General features: G+C 35.6%; 1 protein-coding gene, 1 long non-coding RNA gene and 1 pseudogene across 2 annotated transcripts; 1 reads left to right on the forward strand and 2 right to left on the reverse strand.

Annotated features, from left to right (window-relative positions):
• The first annotated feature begins 3,174 nt into the window (after window positions 1–3,174).
• LOC140829749 (uncharacterized) lies at window positions 3,175–4,003 on the forward strand. The gene is made up of 2 exons (XR_012117515.1): window positions 3,175–3,471; window positions 3,583–4,003. It is a non-coding gene; the product is annotated as an uncharacterized lncRNA (long non-coding RNA).
• A 3,427-nt stretch (window positions 4,004–7,430) lies between these two features.
• Window positions 7,431–9,215, reverse strand: LOC140830813 (protochlorophyllide reductase-like; annotated as a pseudogene).
• Window positions 9,216–12,099: 2,884 nt separating this feature from the next.
• LOC140830814 (2-deoxy-glucose resistant protein 2-like) lies at window positions 12,100–19,824 on the reverse strand. Its single transcript, XM_073194305.1, has 7 exons — window positions 17,886–19,824; window positions 17,095–17,185; window positions 16,029–16,186; window positions 15,847–15,898; window positions 15,680–15,762; window positions 15,385–15,478; window positions 12,100–13,250 (listed from the first exon to the last, which is right to left on the reverse strand). Exons 1-7 carry the CDS (start codon window positions 19,500–19,502, stop codon window positions 12,652–12,654), a joined length of 2,694 nt encoding a protein of 897 aa, XP_073050406.1. The 5' UTR covers window positions 19,503–19,824; the 3' UTR covers window positions 12,100–12,651.
• Window positions 19,825–20,766: the final 942 nt, after the last annotated feature.

The following is a 20,766-nucleotide window of genomic DNA, read 5'->3' on the forward strand; positions in this document are numbered from 1 at the left end:
TTTGAGCGTACCTCAACTACAACTTACAATACCACAATAATTTCTTAAAAACTTCTTGATGAAACTTCTAACGTACCGTACTTTTACTATTCAAAATTTGCGGAAAAATTAAAAATTTTCTTACATAAAACGCGAGCCTTCAAAATCCGATAAAAATAAACTGTATGTCCCAAAAGTTGCAACTGAAGATAAAGTTTGACAAAAGTATTTGAACATTTTCATAAAAACTTAAAACATGGCGGTCATCAGGTTTAGCCTCCCGCACAGTCCAAACCAGCTCACTGGTCCACATCTCTCATCTCCTCAACTGCGTCCTCACCTGCATCGATCAAGTCTAGTGAGTCTAAAGACTCAACACATATAAACTGGGAGCAACAAGTACTACATAATAAAACCACATGCAACTTCAAAATAGAGCATACATAACTTGAAACTTGAACTTGCATTTAAACTTGAACTTACATACGTACATACGTAGACGTGCCATAAACATAAAATTTTTCTCAAACATGCTTGCATATTTGTACATACATGAACATACATAAACTTCATCATTTTGTCGTAGAGGCATGTTTCAAAGCAAGTGACCCATAACATAAATCGCCTGATCAGAATAAACCACAGTACTGAGCTGACAGGGAAGAATCCACTGCCACATACACGAGATCTCCGTTCATGTTTTAACGGGTGGATTGGTCCCCGTTCATGCTTAACGTTTTCCAATCCTGCTCTAAACCCGTTCATGATTTAACGGGGTGGGTTGGTCCTCGTTCATGATTTAACGCTTTCCAACCCCATACATAAAAATTGGTCACAAGACATTTAGCATACATCAAAAACTTGAAAGTATTTTCTTTGCACGTCAAACATACTTACTTGACGTTGAGGAATTCGTTGGACAAAACTTGTGTGAGACGGTCTCATGGGTCGTATTTTGTGAGACAGGTTTCTTATTTGGGTCATCCATGAAAAATATTATTTTTTATGCTAAGAATACTTTTTATTGTGAACATTAGTAGGGTTAACTCGTCTCACAAATAAAGATTCGTGAGACCGTCTAATAAGAGACTTACTATTTTAGTTTTATATCTTTCAAATTTTTGAAAATTTTAATTATATCATAAGGTACACATCACTGTCACATATAAACACTACAAAAAGATGTCGACAAATAATTAAAATTATAAAAACAAAAAATATAATAAATCAAGATTAAAATATAACAATATAATAAATCAATATATATATATATATATATATATATATATATATATATATATAAAAGCAGAGTTTTTGTCAAAAATAATAATTTCCCGCCAAAATGTCTTTTCTAAAAAAGGAAAGATTTATGATTAATATTGACATATGTGTACTGCAATAAATGATCACTTCAATTATTGTTTGCATTGATTATATCAATTCATTTAATTCAATTTTGAATTTAATTAATTTTTATATTAATTCAAATGTAATTTATGTATTATATGTTTTTTTATTTTTTTACTCAAATTAAAACTAAACTCTATTGAAAACATAAACTATATTAAAAATTTTGTATTGATTATCAATCAGTTTAATTAAAAACTGTATAAATAAATTTAAAATATAAATGATTACAATGTTCAGTATCACTCATGAGGTAAATTATTCAAAAATAAATTTTTCTGTTTTAAATAATTTCCTTCCCAAATTACTTACAAAAAAAGTAATACAATATCTAATTAGTTTATTTAATTTTTCTAAAAAATAAAATTGGTTGCGTGTTAAAAGTTATCACTACAACACGGTTTTCCAATAAAAATTAATTTACCATTTAATAATCATAATTTTTTTTATCTCAAAAATATATTATTTCGAAATTAGTTTAATTTGAAAGAATTAATGTGTTGTAGTTTTTTTTCCAAAACCATATTTATATTGTATATATTGAATTGTCTTTTTAAAAATTCAAATAAGATAGCACAAAAAAATTAAAAGAGATAGATTCAAAAGAGTTTCAAATGGACATTAAATTACTCTTAATAAACATATATATTATACTCAATAATCAGAAATGTTTGACACCCAATACTTAAAATGATAAATAATGCAATATTGCATATTATATTAGAAATCAATTTTATTCTATTTATCTTACTAAATTTATCTGCTCCAAAATTGAATTCTGGAATGACTCGTTTTTTCAGCACCATATATGAGTTGAATCTTTTCAAGATGTAATATTCGTTTAAAATTAGATTTTCTTCATTGTTATGAACCAACTACATATGGAAACAACGAGAACGACGAGATACTTTGAAATCTGTCTTTCATGATCAAAAAGTAAAATATATTATTCATCTATTTGTAAAAAAATTTAATTATTATGTATTACTAATGTGATAATTTTTTTTATATTACAAAGTTCACGGATAGATGGTAGTATAAAATTTCCTGGAATGGAAATGATTAAACCAATTCTAAAGAAAGTAAGTATCTTATTATAAGACACCTTATAAAATTTACTGACATTCTTTTGGAATACACATAATAACTGTTAATTAAATAACTTTTTTGATTTATACATAATTTACTTATGATTTCATGTTTCATTTTTCTTCGGAATAATAGAATGTTGTGTATATTATGAAGATATTTTGTAAATAAAATCACAATCTATTTGAATAAAGATATTGATGAAACAATTATTATTATCATTCAAACGTATCAAACATGTGTCATCTCACAAAATTGTTTGTGAATGTTGATTTAGACGAAATTACTGAAATTTTAAAAACGTATTTCTCATTAATTTTGTTGAATATGTGTTAAGGTTGGTGGCCGACATCAATACACTAAATACGATAAACATCATGTCATTGCTTTAGACTAACACAATCTAAAATTTTAATATATTATAGAGATTATTAACCAAAAAAATTAATCGACATACGTTCTATTTAAGAAATTTTTTAAAATTAACAAAATATTTTATTTTTATTTTTTATAATTATATTGTTTTTTTTCAATTTAAAAATCTATTTATTTTTAATAATATTAAATACTAGTTATAATTAATTATAATATAAAAAAGTAAATATTTAAGATAAATATTACGATTTTCGATAAATAAATTTATCCATTTGGTATACCGCCACTGCTCATAAATAAAGTGAATTACTAGCATGCATTGTAACCACAAAGAAACTATATTTAAATGGGCGAAGGAAGAATGAGACAGCGCGGCATGGTATGTAGGTGCCACGCATCGGGGACACATACGCTCAATCTCCTGCGTATATATCCTGATCCACTATTCAAAGCCTGAAAAAGACTAATCAAATCATTTGTCTTCCGATCCATTTACATCTTTCTTGATCTTTTCTAACTTCATCATCGCCTTGCCTCCAAGAAATGGGTAGCCAAGTTATATCCTCACACGCATCAAAGATCCAGCGCCGCCTCTCGCCATATCTCCCCGTCTCCATAAGGGTACGTTGATCAGATCCAGATTTCCAGTTACCGGCCTTGAAGTTTAATGTTAATCTGCAAATGAATTGAAATGTTTTATGGGAATATTCTGATATATATATATATATGCAGAGATTCAGCGAAGGGAGCAAAACAGACATCAAGAAGAGTGCGCATGGGAAGTTGATCGATGAGGAAAGAGCACAATCGACGTCTGAAGTGTTCAGGAAGGTGGCGGAGGAGAGAACCGGGCGAGGAGTTTCGGGAGACCGGAAAGCGGATAAAGCTGAATCTGGATCCGACAACGAAGCTGTGAAGGAAGCTTACAAGGAGCCTCCTGGGAATGTTGTATCTGGGTGATGTATTTCAAGTCATCCTTTCGATTCTGTCGTCTGATATTGCTAGCTATTGGTTTTTATCTGTAAAATGGTAATGGAAGATAAAATAGTTTAGTTTGCTAGAGTATGTATGTACGGATCTTTCTTGATTTTGAATCTTCTAAACATCGTTTCCATGATATTACGCGAGTTTCTGAGATGTTTTTCCATTGTCAGATGATGTTAAGCTTTTAGTTTGGATTTTGTGATTCGAGACTACTTCGTACGAATTGTTCCTGTTGACTGGTAACCTGTAATCAAGGAAAACTACCAATAATTTTCTCGCTTTTCTAGTTTTCAATGTGATATTCAATTTACGGGTTAATTCAGAGTTTATGTTCCATCAGTTTTGGTGGTGAAAATCGAAAAGACTGATTGATAACATAATCCAAATAATGGAAAATGGTTGTAATAGTAAATATCAACTTTTTTTTTTTAATCATGGATCATGCTTCTGCATTTCTTTTATGACATGGTAGATGTATCAAGATTCAGCTGTCTCCGCACATTCTGGCCTAAGATGGATATGTTGAAACACCCCAAAAATGGTTGAAATATTTTGGAGTTCCACAATTGGTATCCTGGAATTCTAAAGAGGCAACGAACATGACTTGGTAGGCAGCATGTCTCTAATTTCAGTCATGAGTCTTCATTTGAAGGGCTCCAGACAGACTAGAAGAACATCTTTGTTCCAATGTTTTACTATACGTACACTTTCAAGATGCTACTTCCACCCTATAATAGTGAACTACTCCTGTAATTAAGTCCATAGTGATGATGGTAAAAGTGATTAAAGGCTGTTTTACACATTTTGGTATCAGTATTTCTTGAATGTCTTGGGATTGTTTATATGTTTTTTCATGTAAGAATTTTGACATTATACCGAGTCTCAAGTCTTGGAACTGTATTGAAACAAGGTCCACGAGCTGAGCATAGTGTGTAAAACATGAGCTGAAAGAGAAGCTTTAGTAAAATAAGTCTGAAATCAAAAACCATTATACCAAGTTTTCTCAAGGTATCTAGTGGAATATATATGTATAACATGTTATCGACTATATTTTAGAGGCAGCATGCAGCACAAAAGTTATACATATCTCTAAAAAACATTGTGGAAGGGTATATTTGTGAAGAACAGGATTCAAGAAATCCAAAATGCATGGTCATACTTGAAAATTTAAAGAAACCAACTAAGTATCATGATGACTAACAATTCATATACCTAGTTGAGTGGATTAAATAAGAATAGATTAATAGTCAAATATTTATCTTTAAAATTTTAAGATGTTTTAATAATCATTTTGACGATTTCAATTTTATAATCAAATAGTTATCCATAAAGTTGGGATCTTAAATCGGGTCAAAATGATTATTAAAACAACTTAAAATTTTAACGATAATATTTGATTATTATATCTTATTATACATACTAGGTCAATACGTCATAGATAAAGAGATGAACAACATTGTCTCATATAAGTTTATGCTCCAATTACAATGTTTTTTCATGTCTTGTTTCGAATTATGTTTGTTTCGTGTCTCGATTCATGTGCGACATGTTCTACGACATGACACGTTTGAACTCATATTTATGTCTATTTCAATATTTTTTGTGTGTATGATTGGTCCTCATATACTGAATGTTTCTTCAAACACTCCCTTTACTTCTTTTTCCATAAAAAGACAAAGATCAATTGGAAGATGATTAACAACACATGTTTTGGGGTTGATGATCAAGTTCGAGATATGAAGTTTCAAGCATCAGTTTTAGATTTATTTTTAGTACGTTATCGCTTCCATATTTATGGTATGCACTGTAAACATAGGCATGATTTATGTAATAGACTTGATTTTTGTTATTTTATGTATTACGTGGTTTATTGTTTCATGATTTTAAATTGTTAAATAAAGCTGCTATTATACGCCTCGGTCTAAGACTAGGAGTGTGCTTGATTGGAAAAGCCAACATACCAAAAAAAAAAAAAAACTTTCTTACAATGCGTGCTTTTTAAATAAAACATTAAAAAAAATAAACTTATTTAAGTGCTTGAATCCTTAAATCCCAAAACAGACCAATTTAAAAAATTAAATTAAAATTTTCCACTAAGGTACAACGATACGGCACATAGTCCACATCCATAATGTAATCAAACAATTACCAAACAAAAGCAACCAAATGCAATCATTTTGAGCACAACATGGTAGACACCAAATACTAGCAAGCATTGGTCTGCGGCACCTTGTGCTTGGTCCATAGATGGATCTATATCTTGAAACGTATGCTCAACATGCCTTGTGGTGGTTACCTACATGCATACTCTTAAACAGCCACATATCCATGTATAATTTGTACCAATCTTATTTGAGTTAAAAATGATTTGAATCCCCATTAAAAGCTCTCAACTAGTTGATTTCTTCATGCTAACTGTTCATGCTTTGAATCTTTTTCAAAAGCTCTTATTTTATCTTTAAGATGTTATATTTATAAGTTCCAACAATAATATATACGTTAGATACAAGAATATGACCGTTGGGAAAGTTTTTGTCCTGTTTCTGAAATTCGTCTTGCTGGATTTTTTCATGAGCTTAAACTGGTCAATTCAGGTGGTCGTTCAGTTCAGTTGGTCAGCAGCTGGTTCAGTTCAATTTCAGTTGGTCAGCTGCTAGTTTAGTTCAGTTTTAGCTGGTTTGCTGAAATCATTCTTGCTGATTTTAGTTTGTGCATAACTAGGAGCTTCATCGTCGTTTATCATCTTAAGTTTTGATTCAAACTTTGACTTCTGAAGATGATTAATATATCATCGTCTTATCTTTCCAGCGCATACTGAATCACTTCCTTCCAATAATCATGCTGAGATATGACCAAAATACGGCAACTGCTCATACCCAACTGATTGTTGTTTCGTGCAATCAGTTCGGTCATTCAGCGACCCGTTTGACCTAGATAACATCTTATTTTGCCCAACAGATGTGAAATATGACTTGTTTCAAATTGAGTTTTCTGATTAGTCAATTTGGCTGATTGTCATTTGAATCATCCAATTGGGAAATATCATCAAAATACCGAAACTCGTCAGAAATTCAGTTTGGCTAAATTCAGTTTTAGTTTGTTTCTTGTGTTTGCAACTTGGGTAAATACATTATAAATACAATAACAAGTTTTGTTCAAATCAAATCAAGATTACGAACATGAAATATTCCAACAGATAAAATCTTTGGTACTAATTGACCTTGTCATAAAGTGCATGGACAATGTCTTCTTGTGCAAAATTAGTTGAGCTAAAATCACATACCTACTCACTAGTAGATTTCAGCTCAACATCATTAATCATCAAACACTTCACTTCATCATCAATGGAACTAATTAAACATAAATAAAGATGAAAACTCACTTGGTTTATATCCTATCCATATAAGATATAATCATTTTGCTGGGTATTGCCTATTGGTTATGCGGTGTTTCCAGCATCTATTCAACACCCGTTTGGTTATTTGAATCAAGTTCTACAGAGAAGAGATGTAATAAATCATGTTATTCATATTTGTTGTTTATACATTCTTCGTCATTGTATTATTTCAACCAAATTGTGTCTTCGAATTAAAAAGGAAAAAGAAAAGCTCAGGTAATTTTATTGATTCTAACATGAATTCTACATTTTTTCGGGTTAGAACAACTCCAAGTTCCTCAACCCAAAACCCGGGCATGAGGAAAAGATTACAATCAAAGAGTACTCTCTCCTAAGCCAAACCAACAAGTTTCTCGCTGACCTCCCACACTTTTCGGGCTTTGTCGCCGTCACTGGCTTCTTGAGACAACTGGTTCTCGAAGGATGCCGAGTCCTTGTTCCAGCTCCAGTACACACCCGACTTTGTCAAGCTAGGATCACTCACAACCTGTATTATATATACATGATTCAGAAACAATTGGCATAAGGTTGCACATGTTATATATACACAAGAATTGTTTTAGTACCTGTGCAAGCCTCTTGCCAGAATCCTCCTCTGATACGAATCCCTTGGTGATGTACTTCTGGAATGGAGGGAAAAGGAGTCTGAACAAAGGAATGTGCTCTCTGAATAGCCCTGTGGTGGCTATGCACCCGGGGTATAGGGAAGCGAATACGATACCGGTTTCCTCGTGGTAACGGCGGTGAAACTCTTGCATTGTGAGCATGTTGCAGACCTTGCTGTCCTTGTATGCTTTTGCACCAGTCGAAGCGTCCTCCATCTATCATGGAAGAGGTGTTGAGGCCAGTCAAACCACCCTGCAGGCCCCTCAGGTCCCCAAGATTGGCCTTGGGAGGCACATTTCCAGCCAACGTGTTTGTGTTACCTGAACATATATAATTTTGAATTTAAGATTTCTATATTGATTGGATGAAAATGATAAGGGGTGGGTCTATAATTACTGTACCTGTGATGGAGCCAACAATTATGAGTCTCTTTGAAGGGTAGTCGGATTTCTTCATCTCATCAAGAAGCAATCTTGAAAGAAGAAAGTGACCAAGATGATTAGTGCCGACACTGAGCTCGAATCCCTCGGCCGTGAATGATGCCTCGCTGGCTGTTGGTTGATAGACAGCAGCATTGCAAACGAGGACATCCAGGGGTCGGCCGGAACGCTTGAAGTTCTCAACAAATTGCCTCACACTCTCGAGGGACGAGAGATCCAAATGCATGATGGTGTAGTTTTCCTTTGCCATTCCAACGGATTTAGCTGCTTTCTCGGCCTTGAGAAAGTCCCTGCAAGCCATAACAACGTCCCATTTCCCACTCTCGGCCAAACATTTAGCCGTGGCAAGGCCTAAACCGGAGGAGGCTCCAGTGATCACCACGGTGCCCTTTCTTAAAGTTTTCTTCCCTTGGGGTGTGGAGGGGGTGACAGTTGGGGTGGTTGTGGCAACTGCCTTAACTCCCAATGCGGATAGCATTCTTGACCCATATTCTCTCTGCATTAATAAATCCAACTGTCAGAACAAATGAACAGTTGTTGAAGAATGAGTCATTAAATGACGGTTAGTGGTTACCTTGGCAGAAGAGCTATATTCAGCTTTGACATGGTCTGCGAATGAGACTCCAAAGAGGCTAGATTCCTTCAAACTTGCACTGATTTTTCCCTGCAGTGGCAGCATAAAAGCTTAGCCAAGAACAAAGGCAACTGAATCCAGAAAATTATGTTAATTTATCAACATACCTCCTTATGAATGGTGAAAGCAGAGGGAACAAAAGCAACTGCCTGTAGAGCCATTGAGTATCGAGCGAGTAATGGCTGTGGATTTTACTTTTTTGGTTGCTGCAAATCCAAGAAACACTTGATACTTTCGAGTTTCTGTGCAGTGCCACTGATAGCAGTATATATAGTGAGGATTTTGGATGATTTTTGACAAAGATCTACTGTTGTACCGGTACAGGATAAGATAATATTTTGTGGAGGTACATGCCAATTGGACTGTGAAAACCAATCAGATTCTGTGGTTGAGATTTCCCTCGTGGTATTTTTAATACCTTTTTCTTATACAGCCAAGAAAGAGCTAGTGTGGGGGTTATTGGGTACATTCCCCAACGTGTCGTTATGGGCTGGGATATGGAAATGTAGATAATGGGATAATATTTTGTTAAGGATTATGGCTACATTCTGGGACGCACAGAAACTGTTTACAGTTCTTTTAAAGTCGAGAGTATTTTTTACATCTATGGAAGCACAACTCAAAATCCGTATTTTCAAATGTTAATTTTCCAACAATATGGACACGATCCGTATAGTTTCCATGGCCTATAGCAACAAATTTTTTCACATCTCATAACTTCAGAACAACCAATCATATATTACTTCTAGGAATGTAAATGAGCCGAGCCGAACAGTATCAGGCTCGGGCTCGGGCTCGTTAAACTATTTGCTCGGCTCGGGCTCGGCTCGAGCCTTTGGTTTGAAGCTCGGGCTCGGCTCGTTCGGAAGTTATGAAGCTCGGGCTCGGCTCGAACTCGGCTCGTTAATGGCTCGTTTATCTTGTTTAATGAGCCTGGCTCGGGTTCGGCTCGTTAACAAGCTCGTTAAGCGAGCTTGTTTCTGCTCAGACTCAAGAATGGGACTAATGGGGTAGTGCGGCGCATATGCGCGAGGAGGCCAGTAGCTACGATGCGAGAACAGAGGCACTCGCGCATATGCGCTGAAGTGTGCGCGCATATACGCGAAAAAACAGTCGCTATAAGCGACAGATTGTTTGAAAAACCGTCGCTGATTAAATCAGCGACGGTTTGTTAGCGACAAACCGTCGCTAAATGTTCAGTATAGTTTAGTTTCTTTTGTTAATCTGCGCGGTTCATCTTATTACTCCAGCATGAACTTATTTTTCTTATTTTTTTACTTCGTCAACATTGATATGTCGAAGTAAAATATAATAAAAAAATATAGTGAAGCCCGTGTTTTTAAACATCCGAAGTAATCGTTTGTGTTATTACTAAAGTTATTGGTAATGTATTACTTCGTAATTTATTATTGCCGAAGTAAAGTCTGCCAAAGTAAAATCCGATTTTTCTACTAGTGTTATAACATTGTAATTTCTGTAAGATACACTTTAGAATTTTGAATAAATGAATATTATTATATATATATATATAAATGAATTACGTGGGCCCTATATAATTTTGGACCATATCATATTATAATATGATACTATTTAATGTATCACGTACGTGGCCTTGTATTTTTGGACCTCACAATGCTAAGGTTTCTTCTATGCGGCGACATTAGATATCTAGTCGGTTGTCTTTGATGTCTGATATTCAGTTTATTATATTAAAATATTTTAATTTTTTTTATATATTTATTTTAAAGTATAATTATTTTCAAACCATGATATTTTTAAATAATAAGATTATATACGTATAATCATATGTAGAATTAATTAGGAGTGAGAGTGCATACGCTAGATTCATTGCCGTAGCAGCAATAACAGATTGAAACTTTTGAACTTTTGTCTCTACATACGCTAGAATTAATTTCTACGGAGTGAAAGTGCATACGCTAGAATTAATTTATATCATTGCATTAACAATCCAACAAATATGAGTTTCTTAAGTAGACTAAATTCATTGTCGTAGCAGCAATATTCAAACACACCTGAGAAGCTGAAACTTTTGAACTTTTGTCTCTAATTGTTTTGTCCATTGTATTTGGAGATAAAACCATACCAGAATCAGAGCTAGGGTTCGCGACCTATACGATCTCCAAACTCTCGATTCACGCCTCAATCAAAGTTAACCCAGACGGTACAAGGATTTTCAACCCTCGGTGCCGGCGGAAAAACGGAGAATCTTCGGAAATCGTACGCGGTTTAGAGGTGGATGGGAAAGGGGTCTCGCTACCTATACATGCTCAAATCTACCGATTTCTGCTTCGATAATGGTTGATCGGACCTGGGCTACGACCGGAGACCCTCGGCGACGGCGGGCGGAGGTCGGGAGGCGCGGATTCGGGGGGAATAGGTGAGGTTACGGGAATAGCCGAATAGGGTTTGGGATTTGGAATAGTTGACGATGAGGTTACGGGAATACGCCATAATTGCCATAACATTCACATTTTTAATATAATTTTTAATTTATTATTATTTATCATACATAATTATTTTAATATTATAACTCATTAATTATCTCAAATTCGAGCTCACGATCTGCCTAAACGAGCCGAGCTCGAGCCCGAGCTCGTGAACCACTTAAACGAGCCGAGCTCGAGCTCACGAGCCAGCTAAACGAGCCGAGCTCAATTTTAAGCTCACGAACCTATTATCGAACATGTTCACGAGCTAACGAGCCGAACATCATTAATCTCAAGCTCGGCTCAACAAAATTGTCGAGCCCAAAATAAGGCTCGGGCTTGGCTCGATGAGCTTAACGAACGAGCCCGAACGAGCTTTTTAACGAGCCGAGATCCGAAAAGCTCGCGAACAGTTCGATTCATTTACATCCCTAATTACTTCGAACTAATCAAAAAGTAAAATAACAACAAAGAGAGACTGGCCATAGAAACAGCGCTTTGTAGAAGAGCATAAATCATAATCACTCTTGCCAGAATCAAAATCAAGTCAAGATACTTGCAAGACCACGATCTAAAGAAATCTTTGCCTTTTTACCATAGCCAAGTGGTCAGCAGTCCATTAACCATAGTTTCCTCGGAGAGCAAACCAAGTCTGGTTAATGGTGCAGAAGATAAAAGACTAAATATTGCAAAATATAGAAACGACCATGTCATGAGAAAGAAAAATAAAGAGATGTCACAAACCATAAATAATATACTTCTTTTTACTTCCGAAAATTTCAAATCAAGGATACACGTATAAATAGGCGATGAAACTGCCCATATCTTTAATAGCAGATATTCCACTTTCTTTCAGCCTTACCTCCAACAATATGTATACAAATTACCAGTATAAAATTGAATGAACTTTAACGAATTTTGTATATATTACGACATTCGTCACTCTACACTTGCCCCGATAACAGAAACAAAAAAGTTTCTAAATCTTTCAACATCTTCTTTGCTCCTCGCCGCCAACAAGATGCTCTAACATTACCTTCTCACAGAATCTGTACAGTTTAGGAAATGTTGTCATTATGAATCCATTAGGCACTTCACTTAATCACTGCCTTTTGAATCCATTGCTGCTTAATTTTGGCATAGTTCTAAGCTACACCAGGTGGTAAACACCACGTGTATTGACATTGTTGAAGCATTCGTTTGACAATGATAAACCATTCGGAATTTACGTAGAACCTATGAAATCCGACACTGATCAATAAACACGTCAATATACATCACGAGGTAATAACCCTATATTCGAACTGGCAACCCGAAATTCTGAAAAATCCTGATCTCTCCTCTAAGACCTGCAGTTACTATCACCATACCCACGGCTGACCTGTTTTGGCAAAACCCATTGGAGTAGTCAACACTAACACGAGGACTATGGTACTTAGTAGCTGTGAAAAGTTTCTCCTCGGACCATGTTCTTGAGATTCTATCAAAAAGGTGATTATTTGTAGCACAAGATGGAGTTCCATTAAATGGGCTACTACTTCGATCAGATGCTAATGGCGAGCTCTCACTACCATTAGCTTCTTCAACAGGTGTACTCAGATGATTGACTGTTGCATCTTCCTCAAATCGATCAACCATACCATTTTGCCCCCCAGAACAACTATGTTGAACCTCAGATTGATCCGACATGCTAGGCCAAGGGATTGCCACAGATACATCTAGACAATGGAAAAGCTCATAAGATTGGGTAACGGAAACACCTTTACTTCTGTTTGGTTGTGATTCAACTTCATGCCTCCAAACATAAACAAAGGAATCTTCACTCGCTGAGATGACATATTTCCCATTAGATGCAAGGGAGGCTGAGATTTGACTGTGTGTGTTGCGGAAACCTGTCAGAGAGTATTAATTTCTTGGCGATAAAAAAATTATGCAATTTAAACCAAAGCAAATGTTTCGATTAGGTCTACGATGTTAAAGATCAAATGATAAGGCAAATGCTAACCCTCATCAGGGGGGCGAAACAAAGAAAAATGGATAGAAGTCGCCCCGAATCAAACTTTAACGTCGTCCATTTATTTGTTGACTTTTCAACATGATCCTTCTAATAACTTTTGCAATGGTTTATTTATCATGATGAATTGATAAAATACCCTTGTATTAAATAGCATACACATTTAAAAGCTCATGCATCATCTAATTGAAGTAACCTATTTCAACTTTCAAGTATTAATCAATGCATACTAACTGGTAAATGAATTTCAGTAATATTAAAAAAATACTAAAAATGTTTGGTTTGCAAAGACAGGCAGAACAAAAAATCAATATCCCGATACAAAAATATCGATAAAGCAAAAATAAAAATTTGTATCCCACAAAAAAAATCTAACAACATATGTAATACTAACAGAATAATGATCAAATCTTCTGATTTAACAAATTCCAAATAGGTGTCATGCATTCCATATTAATTTTTCTGATAATTAAATTAGGATATGATTTGGCTGGGTCGATCTTCTACAAGTTGCACGTCACTTAGGGACTCCATGACTCCTCCAACCCGCGTAATAACAGTAACAAGTGAATCTTCTCAACCAATTTTCATCTCACAACTTTTCCCGTCATCTACAACTTATCCTCCAAACCTTCAACTCAAGCTCCACCGAGTTGATGTATCACAATCATTACAAGGTTTTAAAACTTTCGAATCTCCATCCAATAGAAGTGGTTCGCTTCCATAGCCGACTACCGCAATTTAATAATGTCAAATTCTGTATATTATTATCTTTATTTGAGTATTTGAGTGTGTAATGGGGAATTCATGATTCTTATCAAGGTTATGATAAATTATCACCACTTGAAGATAGGAGTGTGATGCAGAGATACGGTAAATTACACAGGGCTGAGGCCTGAGAGATTAAATTCGGGCCTAAAACCAAACATGAGATGAAGGTTATTTGTATCAATCCTTTCTATCAATCACACCAAATGCCGCCTTATACAAGTTTAATTATATTGAACTCAAACGAATTATTACTTTTCACAAAAACTGCAAAATAAGCATTTGGTTAAAAGGGTTAAAATTCATATTCATCCCTGTATTTTCTTTCAACCATCAAAATTCAAATCCATCCATGTCCATGTCCCTATAATTTTTCTTAAATTTGAGAAGGAAATACATACTTTCGGATATTCTTTAAATTTTGGTGTTAAAATTAATAGAATTAACACGACAATTTTCACTATTTTTTAGTAATTGTGTACTATTCAGATAAATAAAAATAGTAAGTCAAAACTTGAATTTGATAGACTAAATTACATGTGTTCCCATAATTAGAGGGGTATTTTAGTAAATTAATTTAAAAAAATCGCACGTCATATCATAATGACATGCATTTGTGTAAGACATATTTCCAGTTGGCATTTATAACAAGCTCAAGCACAAGGAAATCGGTCAGTCTTAGAGTTCTCATGAAGATTGGTCTTCCAAATTACATGAATATCTCCAATATTTTGAACATCTTTGATATCTTTGACTACTTTTAAACAGGCTAGCAGTTTTCTTCCAACAATTAAAACTCAAGGACGAGTTTTTTTTCCTAGAGGAAGAGCTTGATGCAGCACAAGTATAAATTTTCCACATTATTTATTTTCTATTTTAAGATTATTTTATTTTTGATATTAGGATTTCTATATTTAGTTTCATTCGCTCGTAAACATTAATCAATTCAACATTAATAATATTCCAGTTTTATATCGTTTACCCTCAATTTCATTTTAAACACCACATAAATTTAATAAAAGGATTAAATTGAAGAAATATAAATGTAGGAAGAATTTGAGGAGTGGAGGAAATGTGAGGGATAATTATGAAATTTACCAGTCGAAAAAGTGCACTGGCAGACACTGGGAAATAAGAAAGAAGTAATACTTTGGCAAGTACTTTAAAGCGATACCATCCAGAATTTAATAGATCAAAATCACAGTCTTCATGAACTTGAAGGATTGCTAAGACACCCGTCATACCTTTGAATTTGTGAACAAGATCAACACCATCTACGACTCGAATTCTTGAATCGGCAGATGTGACAAGCACTTCAGATGTACTTCCAGGTGCAAACTACAAAATATATGAAATCAGAATCAAGTTTCTAAAAAAAAAACAAAAGCTTTCCAAGGTAGAGATGCTTCAACAATTTGAAAAAAAAATAGAAGAGCAACCGGCAGTCCCCTCCTCTCTCATTTCATTTCCCTGAATAAGTGGACAGTGGATACATAGTTGAGTGTGTGTTTTTCTGCAGTTACTAATGGCAAAGTTTACCTGGAAACCGGTTATTTTCTTCTGATGGGATTTCTTCTTCTTATTCTGCAAGTTTATCTGGTTTTTTGGTTGCAATTTATTTTCTGGACACAGAATGTAACATGCATAAAAACCTAATCAAGAGAAGTTTGTCTCAGCTCTTATGCAACTAATTTACTGTATCATACCAGATGTGTTGTATATGTGGCAGCTACCCTTGTATGAGCCAACTAGAGCCCCCTACAATAATTTATAAATTTATTTTATAGAACAAATTGAGTATGCGCAAAATCATATGAATTTCTCCATACTATGCACTAAAAAAATGAAACAATTAAAACTACAGTAATAAATATAATATATGCAAGACCTGTCCATCTGGTGTATAGCAAGCTGCAGTAACCATTTCATGCAAATCACTCCAATCAATAACTTGGCGATCAGGGATGCTCCATATGCGTACCTTAGCATCCAGGGATCCACTGATGAAATATCTATCATCGACAGGATTGAACTGGATGCAGGTTACTGTTAAATCCAGAAGATTTGTCAGCAGATTAACAATATTTTAACTCTTTTAATTAAAAGAAAGTGCTTGAACTCAGATATCGAAAACTAATACGAGAGAACAGACAACTTTCATATGCACTGACCAAACAACCCATGAACAAACTGGTCGATTACACTAAATCAATAGTCAAGCAACTAGACTCTCAACCCCCCAAGAGCAGCTTCCTTCCCTTACCCACATTGTTAGCCATATCCACGCTCTCTTACTGATTTGATTTTAATCTCATCATAAACAATCAACCACTTGAACATATCTTTATTGTTAATTATACATAAATTGCTATACTTTCTCATGTGCATCCTTTCCATTACCCAGTCTAGTACAACCATGCAGCAGATTATGACAGCAAGGCTTGTTTCTAAGAGGTTTTACTCAATGGTTCAACAAAAATTCCATGTAGAGGGTAGACTAAAATCACACATGGCCATGAGATCCCTTTGTATGCTTACGAAGACTACCGCAACGTCTTTTAAGGGAATCAATTAACACCAAGTCCAATTTTGACAGTCCTCTCAGTTTGCCTATTTCTGCCGTTGTCCTTCGCCTTCCCTACAGTCCTTGTGTTCCATCCTTTATTGGCCCAAGCATTGATTAGTGTTATCCCACCAAAGTCAACCAAACTATCATCTTTGCTCCATAAAGATTCCAGCCTAATGCAGCTAGTCAGTTATCAAATGCAGCATAACATGGCGAATTGGTGGTTCCATATTTAGGAGCTTAAGCAGTAAATTCATTCAGATTTAGAGTGGTATATTGATTCAAGAAGTCCCACAATCACAACCAAAAAGGAACTCTAAAGGCATTCCCGTCTCCAAAGTGGATAAAGAAGTTTGACCAAGATGGTAACACGAATATAAAAAATTACCATAGTCGCTGTGTGAAAAGATCTTTAAGCAACGCTTGGTTGACAAATCCCATAGCCGCACTGTTTTGTCCATTGAAGATGATAGTATTTGCTGAGACAACATAGGACGGTTTGACATGTGTTAATTTAATGTCTTAGTTGCTAAAAAAATCAAATGCAAATGATAAATCTTTACATGGCAACATAGATTGGTAAAAGATTACAAGAAAGAAAAATTCGAGATTGTGACCGAAATACTTCTTAAAAATATTTACAACAATATAGATTAGAACTGCAGTAAAGTAACCTGAGTAAAATTTCCAAGTCATTAAATATGTAGAACAAAAGACCTTGCAAGTTCCAACATTTCACTGGAAAACAAAGATTGGGTCATTAGATTTTTACAGGGTTAAAAATTTGACCCTCATGTCGCTTTGAACCATCAAGAGAAGTAGCTCTGACAGTGAATAGAAGCAAAAAAAATGACCCACATTCATCCTTTTTATTTATAACTCGAAGAATTTATCAAATAACATGAATTTTATTAGCTTGTCACTTATATGGAGAACTGTTCGGATATATGCTGCTCTCTGACTTGCTGCGTCACATACGTGACTAAGATAAAATCTAGGGATCACGATCTCAGAGGGTATCCCAACCACAAAAGGAATTGAAAAGGAAACATGAGAAACTACTCTCTTCCGCTACAGGCAGCAATCAAGAGTAATAGTAAAAGATGTACACTGCACATTTGGTGTCACAGAATTATAATCGTAGAAATCTATCGGTCACAGAAGGAAGAACGGTCTTACATGAGATTTGGACCATGAGAGATCAAGAACATCATCTGAATGTCCTTGAAACGTACAGATGGGCTTATCTGAAAGAGAGAAAAGGGTCTCTGGTACCAACACTTGCTCAACACTCAATGATTTTCTACTTACAGATGACCTCCCTCTTTTCTTCTTCTCCGAGTGACTATCTATAATCGGTGACATTGAAGAGGGCTCTGGAGAACCATTAGCTAGAAACAGTAAATTGAAATTCCCATCTTCAAATTTATCAAGCATGCAATCTCCCTTCTTCTCCGTTTCCACGACCTGCCACACATGAACCACACGGTCCTCACCAGCACTAGCCAAATACCAACCATCCAAACTAAACTTAATTGTCCAAATTGACCCATTGTGCGCCTGTATCTCCTGGCTCTTATACATTGCCGTAAGCTCTTTAACTGTCTTGCCATACTGCCTGACACGAACTCTTTCCGGCCCACGAAAGGAGACATCTTGGCTATCATCAGTGGCGGAGCTTGATCTCCTTCCACCCTTCTCAGAAGAAGTCTCCCTCTCATCACTGCTCCGCCTATCCTTAATCCCTGCAACAGAACTAGCCATATTCTTGATATTCCTCAACCAACTTCCTCTTCTCTTCATCTTAGATCCACTCCCACAGCTACCATCAGTCTTAGAATCCGAACCTTCCTTGTTCCTCTCCTCGACATTCTGCCTCCTCATCAACTCCTGGACAATGGGTGAAGTCCCAACCGACATCTCAGAGGAGAACTCCTCCATGGTGAATTGCCTCCCAGTTCCCACTTCCTCGATTTTTTCCCACATCCCATCCTCCCTCAACTCATTCACCACAAATTCCTTCCCATTATCCAGGTTCTTTATCATACAGACTCCACTTTCGTCATCACACTCCAAACTCTCATACAACTCGTTCTTAGAAGCAGGCATTGGACTATTCAAACTCCCGTATCGTGTCCCATCCACGTCAATCTTTTTCGGCAGTTTACCTGGAGAACTGGAAATGTTCACCGGTGATTCACAGCCACTACTCTGATTACCATTATTTACAGTAGCATCAATCCCACCAGCAGAGTCATTGCCAACGGAATTATCGCACCGAGCTTCCAAATTTTGACCTGATTCGCAGTTTGCATCTGACTTCGATCGCACAATTCCAGTAACAGATACTCTACTACTAAGATCACCGCTAATAACGTAATTCCGAGAAGAATCGAGGGTATTGGAAATATCACCACTAAAACTCGGAGATTTGTCACCAGGTTTCAAGTGATCGGGTGAAAGTAAGACAGTTTGTGAGGGGCAGTGGCGCAGGAGAGAGGAGTTCCGACTGAGACCCATCTGGCGGAGGAGGTGTAACCGGCGCTCCTCCACCGACAAGGGTTGGGAGGTCCAAAGGTCATAGTTTTCGCACACGCCCATAGGGAATCTTGGAACGGGGCCGGATTGAACGGCATTGTGATCTTCTGAGCTGTAATCAGGGTAATGATCATACTCTTCCTCGGGCTCGGAAGAGTAAGGCGAGCAGGAACATGAAGTGTTGGAGGAAGAAACGAGGCGATCGAATGAGTCGTGGAAGCACTCATCATCATCTCCTTCTTCCCAAGATTTGCTCATGGTTTACCTTCTCCCATGGAAAAGCGACAGCCCGAATCACATTCCCTAACGGATCCGGCCGGCCACCGGCTCTCGCACCCCACCCCCCCAATCCCGTACGAAAAAAGCGTGAGGTTGAGTGCAAATGGGTTCGGCGAGTGCGTGTTTGCAGAGCTGTTTAAGAAAGTGCAGATCCGATGATGGGTTGGAGAGAGAAACAGAAGAAGTGTAGAGAGAAGAGAGAGAGTGAGGGAAGCAGACGGTGTCGTGTAGTGGCGGTGCTGGGTTTTTGTGCGTGTGGGAGGGAAAGAAGATCGGGGGGGAATTTTCCCTGGCTTTGGCAAATTCAAGGGTGAGGAATAAATAAAATAAAAAAAAATCCATCTTTGAGAATAATGCTCATTTTATTATTATATTATATTATATTATATAAAACTAATAATCTTTTTTACGAATTTTATTTTTGATTATATTTTAAAAAAAAATCATTCTATAATTATATCATATAATTCGACATTGTCAATAATTATATCATATATTTCGACATTATTACAATTTTTAAATAATATGTTTTTTTAATAGTTTCATGGATTTTTATATATAAATAGATTGATTTGATTCATAATTATTATGATAATTAATATTTTTTAACATTAAAAAAATTATCATTTTTTTGAGTTAAGTCGGGCCGAAGATCCGTCTCCCGAAATTGACTCATAAGATGGTTTCATTAGAATTTTTGTGATTTTTAAATTGTGCACTTTAAGAACATTATTGAATATACAGTGTAATATATTTGTCACGATATAAAAAAAATAAATGTCGTCGTGATTAGCAAATATAATTATTATGATTTATCAAAAAATCAAGTATTAAGTTAAAATAATAAATTAGTCGGATCCACAACTAAACATGAAGTTTTGTTTCTCAAAGTTTTATGTAGATTGGTGTTAACTTTTTAACAATGAACGAAAAATTAAATAGATTGTGTATTGAGCTTTAAATCACATCATTTAAATGGTTAACTCGACCCTACCCTGTGGACAGTGCCTCCACAGGATCTCAGCCATTGATTTTACATGGTGATTAAATTTAGGCCTTTGATCACCTCATGGGGTGTATGTGTGTTTAAATCTGGGCCTTTGATCACCTCATGGGGACAGTGCCTCACAAGGTAGGGTGAAATGAACCGATTTAAATTAAATGATATATATATATATCATAAAGTGAGTTTCAAATGACTTTTGACTTTCTGAAAGGTCAAATGACTTTTGATATACCAAAA

The sequence above is a fragment of the Primulina eburnea genome, chromosome 4 (genome assembly GCF_022965805.1).
Source record: "Primulina eburnea isolate SZY01 chromosome 4, ASM2296580v1, whole genome shotgun sequence".
NCBI classification, from domain to species: Eukaryota; Viridiplantae; Streptophyta; class Magnoliopsida; order Lamiales; family Gesneriaceae; genus Primulina; species Primulina eburnea.